Source organism: Hipposideros armiger, unplaced genomic scaffold (genome assembly GCF_001890085.2).
Source record: "Hipposideros armiger isolate ML-2016 unplaced genomic scaffold, ASM189008v1 scaffold_213, whole genome shotgun sequence".
Classification (NCBI taxonomy): Eukaryota; Metazoa; Chordata; class Mammalia; order Chiroptera; family Hipposideridae; genus Hipposideros; species Hipposideros armiger.
In genome coordinates this window covers 1,876,632-1,894,534 of record NW_017731563.1, presented here as the reverse complement: position 1 = coordinate 1,894,534, position 17,903 = coordinate 1,876,632, and the positions used below count along the sequence as shown (strand labels likewise).

Here is a 17,903-nt window from a genome sequence, read left to right as displayed (position 1 = left end):
GCTGCCAGCTACCGTGCTCATTTCTTTGTCCACAGCATTGTCCTGCTCTCTGCTCTCCTGAATCCTTCCTGACATTTACATGTGTAACTCCAAAGGGAGGACTAAATTTAAGAACAGAAATGGCCCTCTTAATACTCTATTAAAATTCACCCTCTCTCTCTCTCTCTACTTGTCCCCCCACTTCCCTCCTCACCTTCCAACTCAAAATCTGAGGCCTGTGGTTTCGGTGCTCATCTGGTCATTCTATGCTTGTTCCTAACATAAAATAAAACAATGCCAAACGACTAATCTAGATTTTTAATGCCTACTGCTGATATTACCACCACTTGTACTAGTAGCTGTTTGAGATCTTCCTATAGGACTTTGTGGAGAGAGACAGACACCAAGACACTCCATTTCTTTCATCTAATTGAAACCTGGTCAAGGACAGTTATTGTTGAAATTAACCAGAGTTTTACTTTGGGAGGATTTTATTTTCTAAGGGAGAGGAAGTCAAACCAGTCCTTACATCCTCCAGGCAGCTCACAATGGGCAACAACGGCTCCACTGGGACCTGTGAAACCTGCTACGTCACCACACAGAAGAGTCAGGTGCTCCCCTTCCTAGTCACAGAGAATATGCACATATAATGTCAGAGTGATTCCCCCCCACTGTTTCTAGTGGTCTAAGCATTCTAGTGGCCTAAAAACTGAGCCAGGGAGCTGTACTTTCTAGTTAATTATACAGCAATTGTGTTATATTCAACAGACAATGCACCCTCATTCTCAACTTGGAGTCAGCCAAACACCAATCCTAACAGGGATCCTTACCGCCTGGGAAAAAAGAGCAGATCACAGCTTGGATGAAGACATGGTGATTTATAAGCTCGATAAAGACACTGCCTAAATCAAACACCTCAGCAATGGTCCACTGGGTTTGTATTAGACCATATAATGCACAACATAATTAAAAAAAAAAAATACCACAGTACACCTTCTATTTCCACATGGGCCAGGCTATGCTGGTGAAATAGCAGCAACTGAAGGCTGAATAAAAAAGAGATCAAGATCAAACTTGGACACTCTATAAAGACTAAAATGCTTTCATTTTCCCTATTCCTAGAAGAAAAGCTTTTCTTAAAGAGAAAGTGCACCAGCAAGGCCACAGGACACTTCATTTTAAACTGTCTCTGTTTACTTGTTTCCAAACCAAGAAACAGAATCCTCATGTCACTGGACATGGTTAGCTTTCAAGTACGGTTTTAATAGCAGGGTAGAGAGAGCAGCCCTGGAGACACCGTGTAACACGAAGCCTCTTCATTTTGCTCTCATGCACAAACTGCTAAGGGATGATAAGCAAATGGTTTATCAATTTTTGTGCACCACTCATTTATCTTGAGTAAATCATAGTTTGCAGCAAAAAATTTTTGAAAAGCCCTATTTATTCCCCCATTAGCTGTTAAACTGAAAGTTTCATTTGCTTTATTCTTTACTCTTAGTTCAAACGAGAACAAAAAGGCAAGTCAAGTTAGCTACAGTACCCCACTGATGTGTAAATATTAAAAATCCCTAAGGGCCCCAACACTAAATACTCAACTTTGAGAGATTTAACACCAAACTTGCTTTCTGAAAAACAAAATATATGTTTTGTATCCTTCTGTGCTAATTCTTCTGAGTCAGCCATCACTAAAATGGATCTATTGTTTTGCTTGGCTTTTTCTTCACCAATTTTCAAGCACTGATTAAAATTTCCTGGGCTCTAAGTAGACCCATAAATGTTTACACAACCTCCCCTGCCACTCTCCCACCCATCCCTTTATCTTGCCAGGAATATCTATATTCAGATTATAATTTCTCTTCTCATCCTCTGGTGCAAAGTATACTACTCTAAGTTAACTGGCCCCAATTATTTCTAGTGTCACTGTGAATGCAGAAAAACCTAAGTTTCGTTTTCAGCATCTAAGACCACATGTATGAAGTCTTGGTTTCATAACACCCATGAAAAAGCTGAGTCACAAAAATTTCTCTCTAAATGATCAAGAGTTCTCCAGAAATGTTTAATAAATGAATTTATATACACATAAACAGACTTATGCTGACTTTAGATCATAACTGCAAGGGCCCTGATTGATCAGATTAAGCAAATGGCTATAAACTTACCAGTGTCCCTATTTTCTCTAAGCAAGCAACCCCAAATCCAGTTACCATTTGGGTGGGGGCGGGGCAGAGATCCCCACAGTAGGTTCTAATGGATCAGATAATGAATTGGAAGAAAAATCTTAGAGACAGAAAATACACCAGCTAAACTGAAAATACTAGATGTGCATTGAAAACTGGGAAATTTCTATTTAAAGAGTAGTCTGATTACCCCTAGAGCTCCTAGAAAGAGTAGCACATTTGCCATCACAGTCAAACAACAGAACAGATTCAAGGGACTTGGAGATGGCATTTTAGTATCTTTAGGCATCAACCACCCCCAATTTTGTTTCATCCTGTCTTATCTAAACTATCAGTAAGATCTCCAGTCTGTTAACGTAACATCAGGAAAGACTTGTTTCCCAGTTGGATGTTCTAGCTTTCCAAAAATATCATGGCTGCCGCAGGAAAGTGCATTATGCTTTGAACAGGGTTAAAATCATGAGATTTCTTCTGTCTACATTTTTCAAGAGATTATCCCCAAAGCTAACCAAAGGGTAAGGCACTGCCCTCTGTCCTTAAAGGTTTCTGCTTGGGAAGGGCTAATCATATAGCACGGAAATAACAAGAAACTACCATCTTACCTTACAAACAAACTCTTCCATTCGTTCCATAGCATGATGGGCTTGTAAGAGAGGAGACATACCCATAAACCCCTCCTCTTCCTGAGAGGCTTCATCATTGGACTCATGTTCCTCAGATCTCTGCAAGGCAATTATAGAAACAGTCAGGGACAGAGACCAGGAGCCACATGAAATAATAAATATACTTTCCTTGAAGAATTATAATGAAATTCTCTTAAGGTCAAAACAAGGCCCAAGTAACAATATAGGAAGGAAAGTCAGTTTATTATAGAATTATGAGTATTAAATAGGAAGAATAGTTACTCAATTCTTTTCTGATAGACAAATGAACTGTAACAACAGCATTCCTATGTTTATTTCAGTAGCAAATTCCTGGGATAGTCTAAATGGTTTGTTTTTTGTTTTAAGAATTATATTCATGGGGCCGGCCGAGTAGCGCATTGGTTAAGAGCTGGCTTGGGACGCCAGAGGGCCCCAGTTCGGATCCCACATATGAGGGCCAGTGACACTGCCCTCTACAGCTAAGATGCTGACCAACAGCTCAACCTGGAGCTGGGCTGCCATAAGTCGCCAGCAAGGGCAGGTGGGTTGCCATGGGCTACCGTGTGTAGCCAGCAGCCAGCGTGAGCAGCCAGCAGCCGCTGTGAGCGGCTGTCCAGAAGCCGGTGACTGATCTGCCTCGCCCGGGAAGAGCGCATTGATGGTGCCAACTTGGGCCAGTGAAGCAACGTCCTCCACAACTAGACTGAAGAACAAAAGGATAACAACTTGTCTGTTCCCCTTCCCCCAATTCCCCAAAAATCTTAAAAAAAAAAGAATTATATTCATGAATGTTGTATATCATAAAATAATGTATGTAACTGTAACTAAAAATCAAAGATTATTTTTAAAGCAGAATTATATTCATAGACCACATAATATAATTAAATATATAAAGTGAGGAATTACTATGGGGAAAATCTCTAACAACCCCACTTGGTTATAAAATAAATAATCATAATACAATGTGGTTAAGTGCTCTAGGGGGAAATAAAAAAGACATTTACTAAAGTCTTAGATATGTCAAGCACAAAGGAAAAAGCTTTATACCTGATAACCACCTTATTAGATAAGTATTCTTATCTAATTTAACACATAAAGGACATTAGGCAAAAAGGTTAAATAAGTTGCCCAAGGTTAAAACTAGTAAGATAAAAAAGTAAAAAAAATCTAGCACCCATCACCCATTGTCTTTCCACATTCTTTGAGGAAATGATCAATTTGGGGAAACAGAGGAAGAAATGACAATTTGGTTAGACCTTAAGGGATAAATCACTAATATTACGATTTGTTTCCAGATAAAGCTTCATACTAGTTTAGACAGAATGATACTGTGAGAAGGGCACTGGACTAGACAGGAGTCAGGAGATCCAAGTAGTAACTAATATCAGTGGAACTTTATACATGTCTCTCAACCTTTCTGAGCTTCAATTTTCTCATTTCTATCTAAAAGGAGGAGTTTAAACTAAACCATCTCTACAGTCTTCTACATTCTCTAAAATTCTGTGATTCTGTTAGTCAGTGAATAACGACATCACAAGAGAACTGTAATTCCATATCTAACTAAGAGTCTGCAAGATAAACAGTACCACTAGCATAACTTCATGAAGAAATGAACTGATCCTCCACCTCCAATACAAAAACTACCTGGAGGCCAGCCGAGTGGCTCAGCTGGTTAAGAGCTTGCTTGGGAGCGCCAGCTCTGAGCAGCAGGGCTGCGGGTGGGATCCCACATTGAGGGCCAGTCACACTGCCCTCTACAGCTAAGATGCCGAACAACAGCTCCACCTGGAGCTGGGCTGCTGTGAGGTGACGGCGTAGGCTGCAGCCCCTGCTGTAGTGGGCTGCCATAAGCTACCGTGAGTGGCCGGCAGCCAGTGTGAGCTGCCGGGAGCTGCTGTGAGCAGCCGACCAATGACTGGCGACCGACTGCGTCACCTGGGAAGAGCACGATGATCATACCAACATGGGCCAGTGAAGCAACGTCCTCCACAACTAGCCTGAAGAACAAAAAAACTTGCTTTTCTACACTCTTACCAATAAAACATCTCCCTTCTTTACTTACCTAAAAGTTACTTATCTATCCTTCAATGCCCATTCCATCATATTTCTTGTTTAAAAGTCTTCCTTACCTACCCAGCCTAGCTTTCCCCAACCTTCCTTTCATGGTTGCCACCTTCCCGCCTCTGCACCCCCAACACTTTTGGATTGCTTCTCCCATCCCCATAAAATTTTAATAACACAGATAATACACATATATCTGTTTATGTGCCATGGCCCTTTGGAGAGGTTACAAAGAGTTTTTCACTCCCTCAAATGAGAAGTAATTTTCACCAGAGAATGTATGCCCTACCTAACCCATAGCAACTACCTCTCCTGGACTTCTTTAGCACTTAAAAGTCTGTACCCCTTATTGGACAACTAATATAATATCTGATTACAGCTGTTGTTGTATTGATGAATACTGTTTTATTTAATGTTTAAGAGAATCCTACATTTTTAGTGTATCATTTCCTAAACTAGATTTTAAGTGTCTATGTTTGTCTTCTTCCCCATGGCCCTCAGAACAGCTCAGTGTAATATTTTATATATTTACACAGTGGCTAAATTAATGTTTTAAAAGATTTTCAGGGGCGGCCGGTTAGTTCAGTAGGTTAGAGCACAGTGCTCATGACACTAGAGTTACCGGTTAGAGTCCCACATGGGCCACTGAGGTGTGCCCTCCACAACTAGGCTGAAACAACTACTTGACTTGGAGCTGATGGGTCCTGGAAAAACACACTGTTCCCCAATTTAAAAAAAAAAAAAGATTTTCAATAAAAAATTAAACATCCTACAGTTGTGCAACGGGCAGTTCTCACAACAAAGAACTATCTGCCCAAAATGACAATGGTGGTTGAGAAACTGATCTAAAGAAATGATGACAGAAGATCTACACACTTCAAATTATGTTGCAGTCCCATATTGTGTTTACATCAGAAAAAAATATTTTATCAGATACTTCACTGTGAAAGATGCTAATAAATAAGTGAGCTACTTACTAAAATAAGTGGTTACTAGTGTCAGGGTTAAATGGTCAGCATTAATTCAAAAAATTTTTAAAGTATTCATTGAGCAGTACCATTTTACAGAGGAACCTGAGGTGATTTGTTCAAGGTCACACAACTGGCAAATGCCAGTCAGAAGTTCAACTGAGGTCCATATAATTCCAAAGTTCAGACTGTATTCTTTCCATTTGCACTGTTTACTAGTTATAAAACTGCCTGATTTTGCAGGTAATAGATGTTTGGACAAAAGACCACAACACACACAGGCAGATCTTGCTTTGCACAGTAATGCAGGATCTTAAAAACGACTGTGCAAGCCCAAGTCACGTAAAACAATCTTAATAACCAATGGGGGAAATGACTATTCCATGAGCTTAAAAAATGCTGTCAAAACATTAAAAACTGCCAGTTTTAAATGTACAGGGAAATTTTTTAAAAAATAGTAAAACTAGTACTTATATAGTATGCTATATTTTAAAACAGAAACATTAACATTAAGCATTTATTCATTCATAAAAAACTTGCCAAGAGTAATTGGAACAGTACTTGCCTTCTTCTTGTATAACTTACAATACCAAAGGTGCACCTTTCCTATGCCTTGGCAAATTGTCAGATTCCTAAGTTTGAATCAGCTTTCAACATTTTATTCTTCGCACTTTCAGTGCCATGATATATCTGTAAGAGTTCCTTTAATTTGACTCTTTTGCCTGCATCACTTCTCTGGACACCTTCATCCTTTTTTGTCACAAACACTACTCATCTATGCTGACAAGTCTGCCTTCACTAAGTTCCTCTGGCTGCAAATCTAAAATCACTCAATGGTGGCAAGTCAATATTCCCACAGTTGGCTATGTCTTCTACAACTCCATTTATGTTGGATTTGACTTTCAACTTCCAGCATTATCATTTTCACTTCTTTGCTTCACTTTTATCTTTACCCCTCTTTTGATTATCTACTTTCATAAAAAGCCACATAGGTTTATTACTGGGAAGCAACACAACTATACACTCTCCTGTCTTGTGCATTAAACGAATAACAGATGTTCAGTCACCAGTCACCAATAGACTTTCAAAGAAATGGCATGACTGGTCAATGATCATGATGCACATCTACTATTTGCACAAACCTCCTCACTTATCAAACAAATTTCTCCTCATAACACTCACTCCACCAATCCTAAACTATCCTATCACAGTTCTGTCAATGTGTTCTCTGTACTGAAAGACCTGTCTTAAATCACTAGAACCCAGAGCCCAAAAAAATCTTTAAATCTCCATCCATGACCTCTCCTTTCTAAAACACCACTAGGACTCGTTAAGTTCACTCTTACTGCAAGGTAAACTTGGCTTAGTTTGAGCACCAGGTTATTCTAATGGTCTTTTTGGAAATGTGACAGGTTGACTCCAGTCTTAAATTTAGAAATCTGAAATGTGCACTAAAGGCATTAGCAAGCTGATAGAGCTAACAAATACCAACACAAGTGGAAATTAAGATGTCTACAAAAAACAACTGAAAGAAGGTACCGGGTGGATCAGTTGGTTAGAGTGCGTGCTCTGAACAACAAGGCTCCTGGTTCAACTCCCACATGGGATGGTGGGCTGCACCTCCCCCTTCGCCCCACCAACCACAACTAAATTGAAAATGACGACTGGACATGCAGCTGAGCTGCGCCCTCCACAACTAGGTTGAAGGGCTTGGAGCTGAAGGGTCCTGGAAAAAACACAGTTACCCAATAAAAAAAAAATTTTAAAAACAACTGAAAGAGTAAGCACTGATGACTGTGCTATTGTCCAATGGAATAAATATCATACCTAGTCTATATGACATTCATTTTGGCCTTCCTAGAAACATATACACTCAGTATGTACACAATACAGGAGGTTGTCGAAGAACATCCTTTTGTTATAATGTTGATGAAATGCTATAGGAACTGAACTCTTGTTTATATCAATTAGCCTATGGTAAAACTGGCTTCATTAAACATCGTTTCACTTAAAGTAACAGAATCTATCAAGAACGTTAAGTAAGGATTTAATATAGTTATCTCTATCAAAGCTTGATGGAAAAGATCTTTTAAAATCATCCTCTTTTTTTTTTATTCACACAGCAATTCTCTCTAATCTTAACTGAATTTCCTAAGTAGACTTCCTCAAGAAAAGAAAATGAAGTGATTGGTAGACAAGAGTCTATTTATAAGTTTAGCTTTCTTATGATGAACTAATAGACAGTGGCATTCTTATGTGTTTAGTTAAAATAAATCAGTTCAACAGAATAATTCCTAGGCTGAACGAATCAAAGTTGGCTCCTAATCCCTGTTTATGAAGAGTCTGAAGCACAGAAAAAGTAGGACAACCACAAAGGCTGCTCTCTTTATTCAACTTAATACCTTGAAAACTCAGAGACGTGAAGTAAACCCATAAAACTAAGGATCAGGGCAACCTGTTTTGAAATGTCTCTTTTATGTTTTTGTCTGAAGAAGCTTACAAAATGCTTAACTTATAAACTTCAGCAAATACAGTTAAAGGAGCCTAGGCTTTAGAGTCTGAGGCATAGAAGCAATGGCCTATTAACTTCAACTAACACACATTACACATTTCAAAAAGAATTTTGGACAATGGAAGAATATTGGAACAGGAGTTTAGAGATCTGTATTTTAGGCCCCAATTATCTAGGTTTACTTGCTACCAAACCCTCCATTTCCTTGTACCCTTGATCCTTCGTTTTATCTACGCTGAACATTTTATAGGTTAAGACAACAGCATATACCAGTGTCTACTCAAAACATGTTAGCTATTATTATTACCACTATTCCCTGAAAGCTTCATGTTAGTTCTTACTTCTGAGGCTTCACATCTGACATTCCCTTTCTCTTAGCTAATCCTGAAACTCCAGTTCTACCTCCCCAGGTCCCCACCTGCAGGAAGAGCTGCTTGCATAGTACCCTGTGTATACAGTCACACAGTACCACAAATGTACTGATTTATTTGTCTGTCTCACCAATTAGACTGTAAGCTGCTTAAGGGCAAAAACCATATCTTATCTTTGTATTCCTACAGTGCCAGCACACAGTCAAGAAACTAAAGCCATCTGCACCAAAAACAAATGCATGTGTGCATCTACTAAACTGAATGACTTGTGGTCAGGTGGACACTGACATTCTAAGAACCCAGTCTGGGTACTTGAAAGACAGTTGGTACTATTTAACAGAAATAAGGAAGTCAGAAGGAAATGCTGGTTGGGGTGGGAGTGGACTAAATTAGTTTAATATGAAACAGTTAAAGGTCCAATCAATAAAGAAGCCAGTACTAAGACTATGGTTTTAGAAATCACCTTTGTAAAAATATTGTTGAAGTCCAGGGTGCCTGAGATACATGGGTGAGTTTAGGATGTGTTTCCCAGGATGTACTGCAATTACATCAGTTGAGTACTATGACAAAGGAAGGACAGGGTAATAGAATTACTATTTATTGTGTACTAACGACATGTTAGACACTGTATTAACTGCTTTTACGAATTAAAAAATCAAATCCTAGGTCGGCTGAGCAGCTCACTTGGTTGGGAGTTAGCTTAGGAGCGCAAGCTCTGAGCAACAGGGCCACCAGTTTGATTCCCACATGGGCCAGTGATGCTGCGCCCGAGCTGAGCTGCCACTGAGCTGCCAACAGGTGGCAGGATGGCTCAGTTGGTGAGAGCACATGCTCCTAACAACAAGACTGCCTGTTTGACGGTGGGTTATGCCCGCCTGCAACTAAGATTGAACTTGGCACCTTGAGCTGAGCTATCACCTGGATGGCTCCATGAATAGAGCAACAAGGCTGCTGGTTTGACTCCCGCATGGGAAGGTGGCTATGCCCACCAGCAACTAAGACTGAACTCGGCACCTTGAGCTGAGCTGCCACCCGGATGGTTCAGTGGATAGAGTGTGCGCTCTTAACAACAAGGCTGTTGGTTCGATTCCCGCATGGGATGGTGGCTACGCCCACCCGCAACTAAGATTGTAACACAGCAGCTTGAGCTTAGAGGCCACGAGCTGCCAACAGGCAGCCAAATGGCAACTGGCGCCCTCCACAACTAAGATTGAAGAACAACAACTTGGCTTGTCCCCCTCCCCAATTCTCCAACACTGTTCCCCTCCCCCAATTCCCCAATTTTAAAAGAAAAAAAAGAATAAGCAAAACATTAAAGGTTTTATTCAATTCTAATTGTTATTATTGTGCATGGAAAACCACAAAGTTCTAAGACAATGTCAGCTCATAGGAAACACACTGGAAACAGTTCACTAGTCTGAAACATCTTTTTCCATGACAGAGAAGGAACTGCTTATTACACATGCCATGAATACTTATCACCTACTATTCACAATTTGATCTACTTGTTTCCACCTCTCCACCAAAATAGTTCACCAGTGAACACCATATTGCCAGAACCGGTGGTCACTCTTCTATCCTTTTTCTCCTTGATCTTTTAGCAACACTAGACACAAACTATACAGCTCCCTCCCCTCCTTCTTGAAATACTTTCTTGCTTTTTGTGATATTACATTTCCTCCTATCTCACAGGCTTCTCTTTCTTAGCTACCTCTACTTGCTTTTTCTCCTTGAAATGTCCTGTGAATGCTGGTGTTATTCAGGCTGGGTCCTAGGGCCCTTCTCCTATCCCTGTCTTGACTCTTCCCCTCTAAACCATTTCAATAGTTTTAAATATCATCTATATTGAGGCTACTTCCTAAATGATTATCTCCAGCACAGACACCTCTGGAATCCCACACTTAGACACAACTACCTTCTTGACATATCCACTAAGATGTCTCTCAGGTGTTTCATCCTATTTAACATGGCCCAAAGCAAACTCCTGATCCCCCCCACCTAAACCTGCTTCATCTTCAAATTCATTCTCTCTCATTTTTTCCCATCTCAAAACACAGTACCATACCCTCATCGATCTAACTACTCATCATACTTCAGAGTCATTCTAGTCACTTCTTTCTCCCTTAACCATCACATCCAGTTCACCAGTAAACTGTGTCAATTCTACTTCCAAAGCACAGCTCAAATACCCTAGAGGTTCCAAAAAAATGTACACCAGTGGACACTTTGGTCAACGCTGCTCAAGCAGTAGTTCGCTGTAATCAGAAGTGTCTGGACGCTGATGGTAACCATTTTGAGCACCTCTTGTAACTGCAGAAGTCAAAAGTGACTTGTATTCATCCTTTGTTATCAGTATATATTTAGAGTTTTTCCCTTTCTTAAAATGTGTATACAATGGCACCTTCTGTATATCTATATAAAACTAAGTAATTTCATCAAATAACATAATTAATTTAATGTATATTACGATATGCATGCAGCTCATTATCTTTATTCTATTCTGATTAATTTTTTAAATGCTGCTTGTAGTACCAAAATTCGTTACACAGACCACTAACAGGAACAACCTACAGTGTGAGAAACACTGTGCTACAGCCACAACGTTGAACGTATGCTATATAATTTCACGGTTCCAAAGCACATAGGAAAATATCTACCACAATGACTTTCTGCTGCTGTTCACAGGTATGGACACATTTGCTCTCTCTAGGTACAGTTGCTTGAATAACTTAAAAGCTGCTCTTTTCTCTGGGATGTGAAAGAAGAGTTTAAAATCCACCGTCTGTTTCCAGAACTCTGACTTCCAAAGTACGCACTAGAGATAAACCATATCTGCAGTAGTTCCAGCATGTAATTAGAATTTCTCTAAAAATATAAATGATAATATAGAAAGAAGCAGGGCCCAGTTAGGATCCCCATAGTAGAAGCTTAGAATGTCCCACCCAGTTCCCAGTTTTACAAAACTACCCTGAAACTTATGATTAATACCCTTAGGCTTACTGATCACAATCTCTAGTTCTAGGTCTAGGATTCTTTCCATCATTGTTCCTGGGTTGCTGACACAGGGAAGGCTCCATACAGATCCATGGGACCCCCACGTAGTCTTTAGAGCAGCGGTTCTCAACCTTCCTAATGCCGCAACCCCTTAATACAATTCCTCATGTTGTGGTGACCCCCAACCATAAAATTATTTTCGTTGCTACTCTATAACTGTAATTTTGCTACTGTTATGAATTGTAATATAATTATCTTTTTGTTTTCCGATGGTCTTAGGCGACCCCTGTGAAAGGGTCGTTTGACCCCCAAAGGGGTTGCGACCCACAGGTTGAGAACCGCTGCTTTAGAGGAATGCCCAGATTTTCCCTTAAACACCACAAGCCGGTCTGAGAATGTTAAAGCAGTTTTTGAAGGTGTGAACCTCCTGCCTTCTCAGACCACCAGTGCTCTGATAATAAACACTTATTCTACGGCCCAACTCCTATGTCGGAGCAGCACAGGCAGTGCAAGCCCCAGACTCGGTTGCCCTTCGGTTTCAATGTGGTCACTGAAGCACTATATAACCCATTTCCTTTCTCAAACAAGATAAAGCAAATTAGGTATGATTTTAAGTGTCAACAGAAAAGGCCTAACTATGAAATCAAATAGTACCTAGCTGACTTAAGAATAAGAGACTTCAAATTATCCTAAACAAAAACTAACAAATGTGCTCAAGGTTCCTTTTCAAAACCCCACCCTCTCTCCAGGCACAGTCTCAAAAATTTTTGTTTAGCTTACCATCCTGCCACTTCAACTTACTTTTTTATGATGGGAAGAGAGAACCGACGCCTCTAAAATAGACGCCAAATCTTCTTGGTGGTTGTCATTGTCACCTGTCCTAGTGCCATCCAGTTGGTGTCCTTTTCTGAGCCGTATGTCTGGCTCTGGAGTCCTGCTGCACTCCAATCGGTTTTCCGCTGTCTCGTTCATGGGATACACAAGCCTTTTTTACAGGGAGGTCTTTCTTTCTGTCCCTTCTTCCTGGGAGGATGGACTTTCAGGATAGAGTTGACCCTAAGAAGAGAAAGGTTTTAAATTAACATATTTTAAATAAACACATTAAACAAGTGCTGAGAGAAGACAGAAGTTACATTATTATATACTCAAATAATAAAATAACTCAGCAATAACAATAAAATAATAATGTATAAAAAAAACTATATTTGCTGATAGAAAAGATTGTCAAATCTATTTTTAAATGAAAAAGGCAGGATTAAGATAACATGTATATATTTTATAAATTATATTATAAAGATATATAATCGTATATGTACACAGAATAATTATTGGAAATATTCAAAATTGTACTCTTGGTACAGAAATATATAGGAAATAAATCGAGGGTCTGGAGTGAGAAAATGTACTTTTCATTTTGCTCTACCTGCATATTTTTGCCATATACCATACATTACTTTTTCAATTAAAAACATACCTAACTGCAGAAAGAATATATGTGGATTTTATGCATTATACCTGGGTTTTACATATCCAATCTCATTTAAACATCATAATGACCCTATAGGGTATTTTTATTTCTACTTCACAGGTGAGGAAACCAAAATTCACCATACTTCGTACGCAATAAATAGGACAAAATCTCTGACTTATACAGCATGTTATTGGTAATGTTTTGCATTTAAGCTGCTTAATGTCTGACATCTCAATAGAAACTCAGGACCACAGCATACTTTTACATCCTTGTGAGTTCCCAGAAAGTGCTCTGCACATAAATTTTTAATATTTGATAGATGGTATTTAAATGTTAAGTGGTAAAAACACTTTCAGAAATCATCAATCTCTCTCTAAATTGGACGGCAGTAAGTTGCCTAGGAGTTCAATATTTCAAGTCTCATAGTACAAAAGCTTATTTTAGACATTTCGTTACATACCCAAAAAAGGTTATTATCACAGGCACTCCAACTAGAAATACTAAAACAGGAAGAAGCCAGGGTACATGTTAGGCTCATAAATCCCATGGGATTCAAAGTCCTTACTGGAGGAAAGGAGCAGGGCCAAGTGGGAGGGCCCGGATACCATAAAAGAAAATAAAAGGTATATTTAGTGTTCACATAGACAGGCACACAAGACTAAGAATATTAGCCCAAGAATTCTAATTAAACTAAGAATTAGTCTGTTAGTTTCATAAATCATGTGAGTTTGCTGAGGATTTCTCTAACGGTTTTCAAGTTTTTGGAGTAATAACAAACACAAAACTTTAAAAGATCACCAAACCTAGGCATGTGCATATCACATAAGGGTCTGAGAAAACATATTATAATACTGAGATTATAAACTATGCTATTAATGCCCAATTCTGAAGAGAGAACAATGCTAATGATTTATATCAATTTATTCATAGCTCGCAAAGCTATTTCACACCCACCATTTCATTTTGTTTCAGGGAAGAGGGTGCTAACATTTATTGTAGCTCATCAAAGTTAAATTCTGTACCACAGAATTTACATACATGTGGAATCTCACATAATCCTTACATACATATAGCTTTCTGAGGTATTTTACCCCCCATTTTACAGATGTGGAAAGTGAGGCTCAGAGATTAGGTAATTTATTCAAGGCTATTAGTCTATAAAGAGAAGCAGGCTGGGATTTATACCCAGTCTTTCTGGCCCTCATGAAGTTCATGTGCTTTCTACTCAAAAAAATTAAGACTAGGGAAAAAGAAGAAAAAAAAAAAACCTTGAACCTGTGGACCCAACAGGGGTGCTGTAATAAAACTGACAAGTCTAGTGATGGAAAGTAACTTCACAGGTTGATCTGATCATAAATTACTAACTGGGCAGGTCATGGTGGGTAGTCACGCCCCAGGCATGTAACTTCTTTAATAAAGGCTTATCTTTGCCTCAAGCAGCCCTGTCCACTGTTTCTGTGCATCCAGATTAACACACCTTTGAAATGCAAGAAGTAATTCTCTTTTAGACACTTCTCTAAGAGCACAAAATCTAGTTAACGATCCTATAGCTTGCTTTCTCCCACCTTCATGTAATCTTCCTTATTTAGTTCCCTCCTTAATTCTAAAGGTATAAAAGAAACTCATTTTCTGAAGTATCTGAGATCTTGCTTCCCTGCAACTGTCATCAGTTTGACTTAAATAAACTCATAAAAATTCTCTACAAGTTTGGACGTTTCTTACGTGGAAAACCATAAAGTCAATTGGTTTACATGGCAAAGTAAACTAGAGAATCAGAATCTCAAGCGTAGCAAGTAGAATAAAGCTTTCTGCCAACTAGCCTTGAAATATGACCACACTGAACTTCTCATAAGCAGCTGTGTGTGGAGGAGTGTTGCTCATTTATGAGAATGCAAATGGAATGCTCTGTTAGAAACAAAAAGCAAATGACAAGAAATTAAGTTTTCCCAAAAAAATGTGTAAAGGATTCTCCTTAAAAAAAAATTTTTTTTAATTTCCAGGAAAGGTCTGAGATCAACATACTCTGATAGTCCTATCAACAACGTTTTCTAAATTTACGAGTAAAGAAGAATGAACAAAAATAAGGCACTGTAAAATCTTCAATCAAAGAAATTGAATTATATTCACCATTTTACATATACTAAAGCAGGAAGGCCTACCAATATATTTTAGTTTCAACAATAGACTTGTTTAAGGGAAAAGCATTTATGGCAACCCTCAGTTTCCCAAAGATTTAACAAAACAAAACACCCCAATCCCAAAAAAGCTGGGGAGAACTGCAATTTACTATATATTTTTTATTTGCATTCTTTCTAATGATAAAATGAATTCCTACTAGGATGCAATGCATCGAAATCCAGAGCAATCAATTCTAAGAGTCTAAGGTAAAGTTAGAAGTAAGACAAGGATGTCCTTTATCACCATTATTTAACTCTGACCTGGAGGTTTTAGATAATTAAACAAGAGGGGAAAATGAGGAGTATAAAACTGTAACTATTTATAGGTATGACACTTGAGCTATAAAATCCAAAAGAATCAACTGAAAAAAATTATAATAAGAAAATTCATCAAAGTGATTGGGTATAAAATATATATATCAACAGCCTTCATCCAAAAAGCCCACAATATTTGTTTATTATGGAAGAAACTAATACTTCACAATAGAGAAAAAGAAAAAAGATGAAACACTTCAAAACAAATCTTAAAATGCTACTAAAGATCTACAAAAACTCCTAGGACTACTGAGTTCAGCAAGGTCAACAGACAACATGAACACTTAAATATCAATCACATTTCTACATACTAACGATAAACATGTGGAAACTGAAATTTAAAACAATACCATTTACAATTACTCCAAAGAAATTTAAATACTTAAGTATACACTTAAAATATGTATGAAATCCGTTTGCTGAAAATTACAAAATGCTTATGTAAGAAATCAAAGAGCTAAACAAATAGTAACATATATTCATGGACTAAAAGACTTATTATAGGGGGCCAGCCAGCCTAGTGGCTCAGTTGGTTAAGCGCTTGCTCAAGAGTGCGAGCTCTGAGCAACAGAGTCGCCGGTTCAATTCCCACATGGGCCAGTGAGCTATACCCAAGCTGAGCTGCCACTGAGCTGCCAAGAGGTGGCAGGATGGTTCAGCTGGTGAGAGCACGTGCTCCTAACAACAAGTTTGCCTGTTCGATGGTGGGCTATGCCCGTCCGCAACTAAAGACTGAACTCGGCACCTTGAGCTGAGCTGCCACCCGGGTGGCTCAGTGGATAGAGCATGCGCTCTTAACAACAAGGCAGCTGGTTCGACTCCGGCATGGAATGGTGGCTATGCCCACCCCAACTAATTGAACACAGCACCTTGAACTGAGCGGCGCGACTGGACCTGGGGCTGAGCTTGCCGCACCCTCCACAACTAACATTGAAGGACAACAACTTGGCTGTTCCCCTCCCCATATTCTCTAATTAAAAAATATATATATATTAAAAAAAAAAGAAAAGACTTACTATATAGTAAAGGTGTCAATTCTTCCTAAATTATTCTACAGGTTTAAAGCAATTCCAAGATCCTAGCAAGGATCTTTGTAGATAAAGACAAGCTTATTCTAAAATTTATATGGGAAGCACAGGCCCAGAAGAGCTAAAACAATCTTGAAAAATGATGAGGTGGAAAGAATCCCTCCATCTAACATGAAGGCCTATTACATAACTACAGTAGTCAAGGCAGCGTGGTGTTAGCAGAGGAAAAGACACATAGATTGATGAAACAGCAGACAGAACCAAAACACACACACAAATATGCCCAACTCTTACTTTATAAACGTGAAAAAAAGAAGCCTTTTCAACAAATGGTGCTGGAACAACTGAACATCCATAGGCAAAAGAAGGGGAGGGAGGACGAAGAAGAGGAAGAGGAAGAAGACGAGGATGAAGATGAAGACGAAGAAGAACCACCACCACCACAACCTAAACCTCACAACCTAGATGAAAATTAACTCAAAATGGATCATGGATTTAAATGTAAAATGTGAAACTATAAAACTTTTATTAAAAACATAGGAGAAAATCAAGGGCTGGCCGAGTGGCTCAGTTGGTTAAGAGCTCACTCAAGAGTTTGAGCTCTGAGCAACAGCGGTGCGATGCCCGGCCCGAGCTGAGCAGCCGCAGAGCTGCTAACAGGTGGCAGGATGGCTCAGCTTAAAAAAAAAAAAAAAACACACAGGAGAAAATCTTCACAATCAAGAGCTATGGAAAGAGTGTTGACACTTTATACCAAAAGCATGATCCACACAGGGAAAATGATAAATTGGACTTCATCAAAATTAACTTTACTGTGAAACAGTCTAAGAAGTTAAAAAGACAAGTTGCAGATAGAGAAAATATTTGTAAATCAAACATCCAACAAAAGACTATCATCTAAACTAAGAACTTTCAAAATTCAACAGTAAAAAAACTAATACTCCAACTAGAAAATGGACAAATGACATGAACAGTCATTTCACCAACAGAGGGTATACAGATGGCAAATAATCACAAGAAAATTATCACAAGAAAACTTTTTATTTTTTTTTTAAGATTTTTATTGGGGAATTGGGGGAAGGGGAACAGACAAGTTGCTGTCATTTTGTACTTCAGTCTAGTTGTGGAGGACGTTGCTTCACTGGCCCAAGTTGGCACCATCATTGCGCTCTTCCCGGGCAAGGCAGATCAGTCGCCGGCTTCTGG

General features: G+C 38.9%; 1 protein-coding gene across 1 annotated transcript in view; it reads right to left on the bottom strand.

Moving 5' to 3' along the window:
* Nucleotides 1–17,903, bottom strand: part of ADIPOR2 (adiponectin receptor 2) — an 85,990-nt gene that overhangs the window by 15,167 nt on the left and 52,920 nt on the right. Inside the window, exons 2-3 of the mRNA XM_019654125.1 lie at nucleotides 12,508–12,762; nucleotides 2,759–2,878 (exon numbers count right to left, since the gene is read on the bottom strand). Of these exons, the coding sequence (XP_019509670.1) occupies nucleotides 2,759–2,878; nucleotides 12,508–12,678 (291 nt within the window). The 5' untranslated portion in view covers nucleotides 12,679–12,762. The remainder of the gene's footprint in view (nucleotides 1–2,758; nucleotides 2,879–12,507; nucleotides 12,763–17,903) is intronic.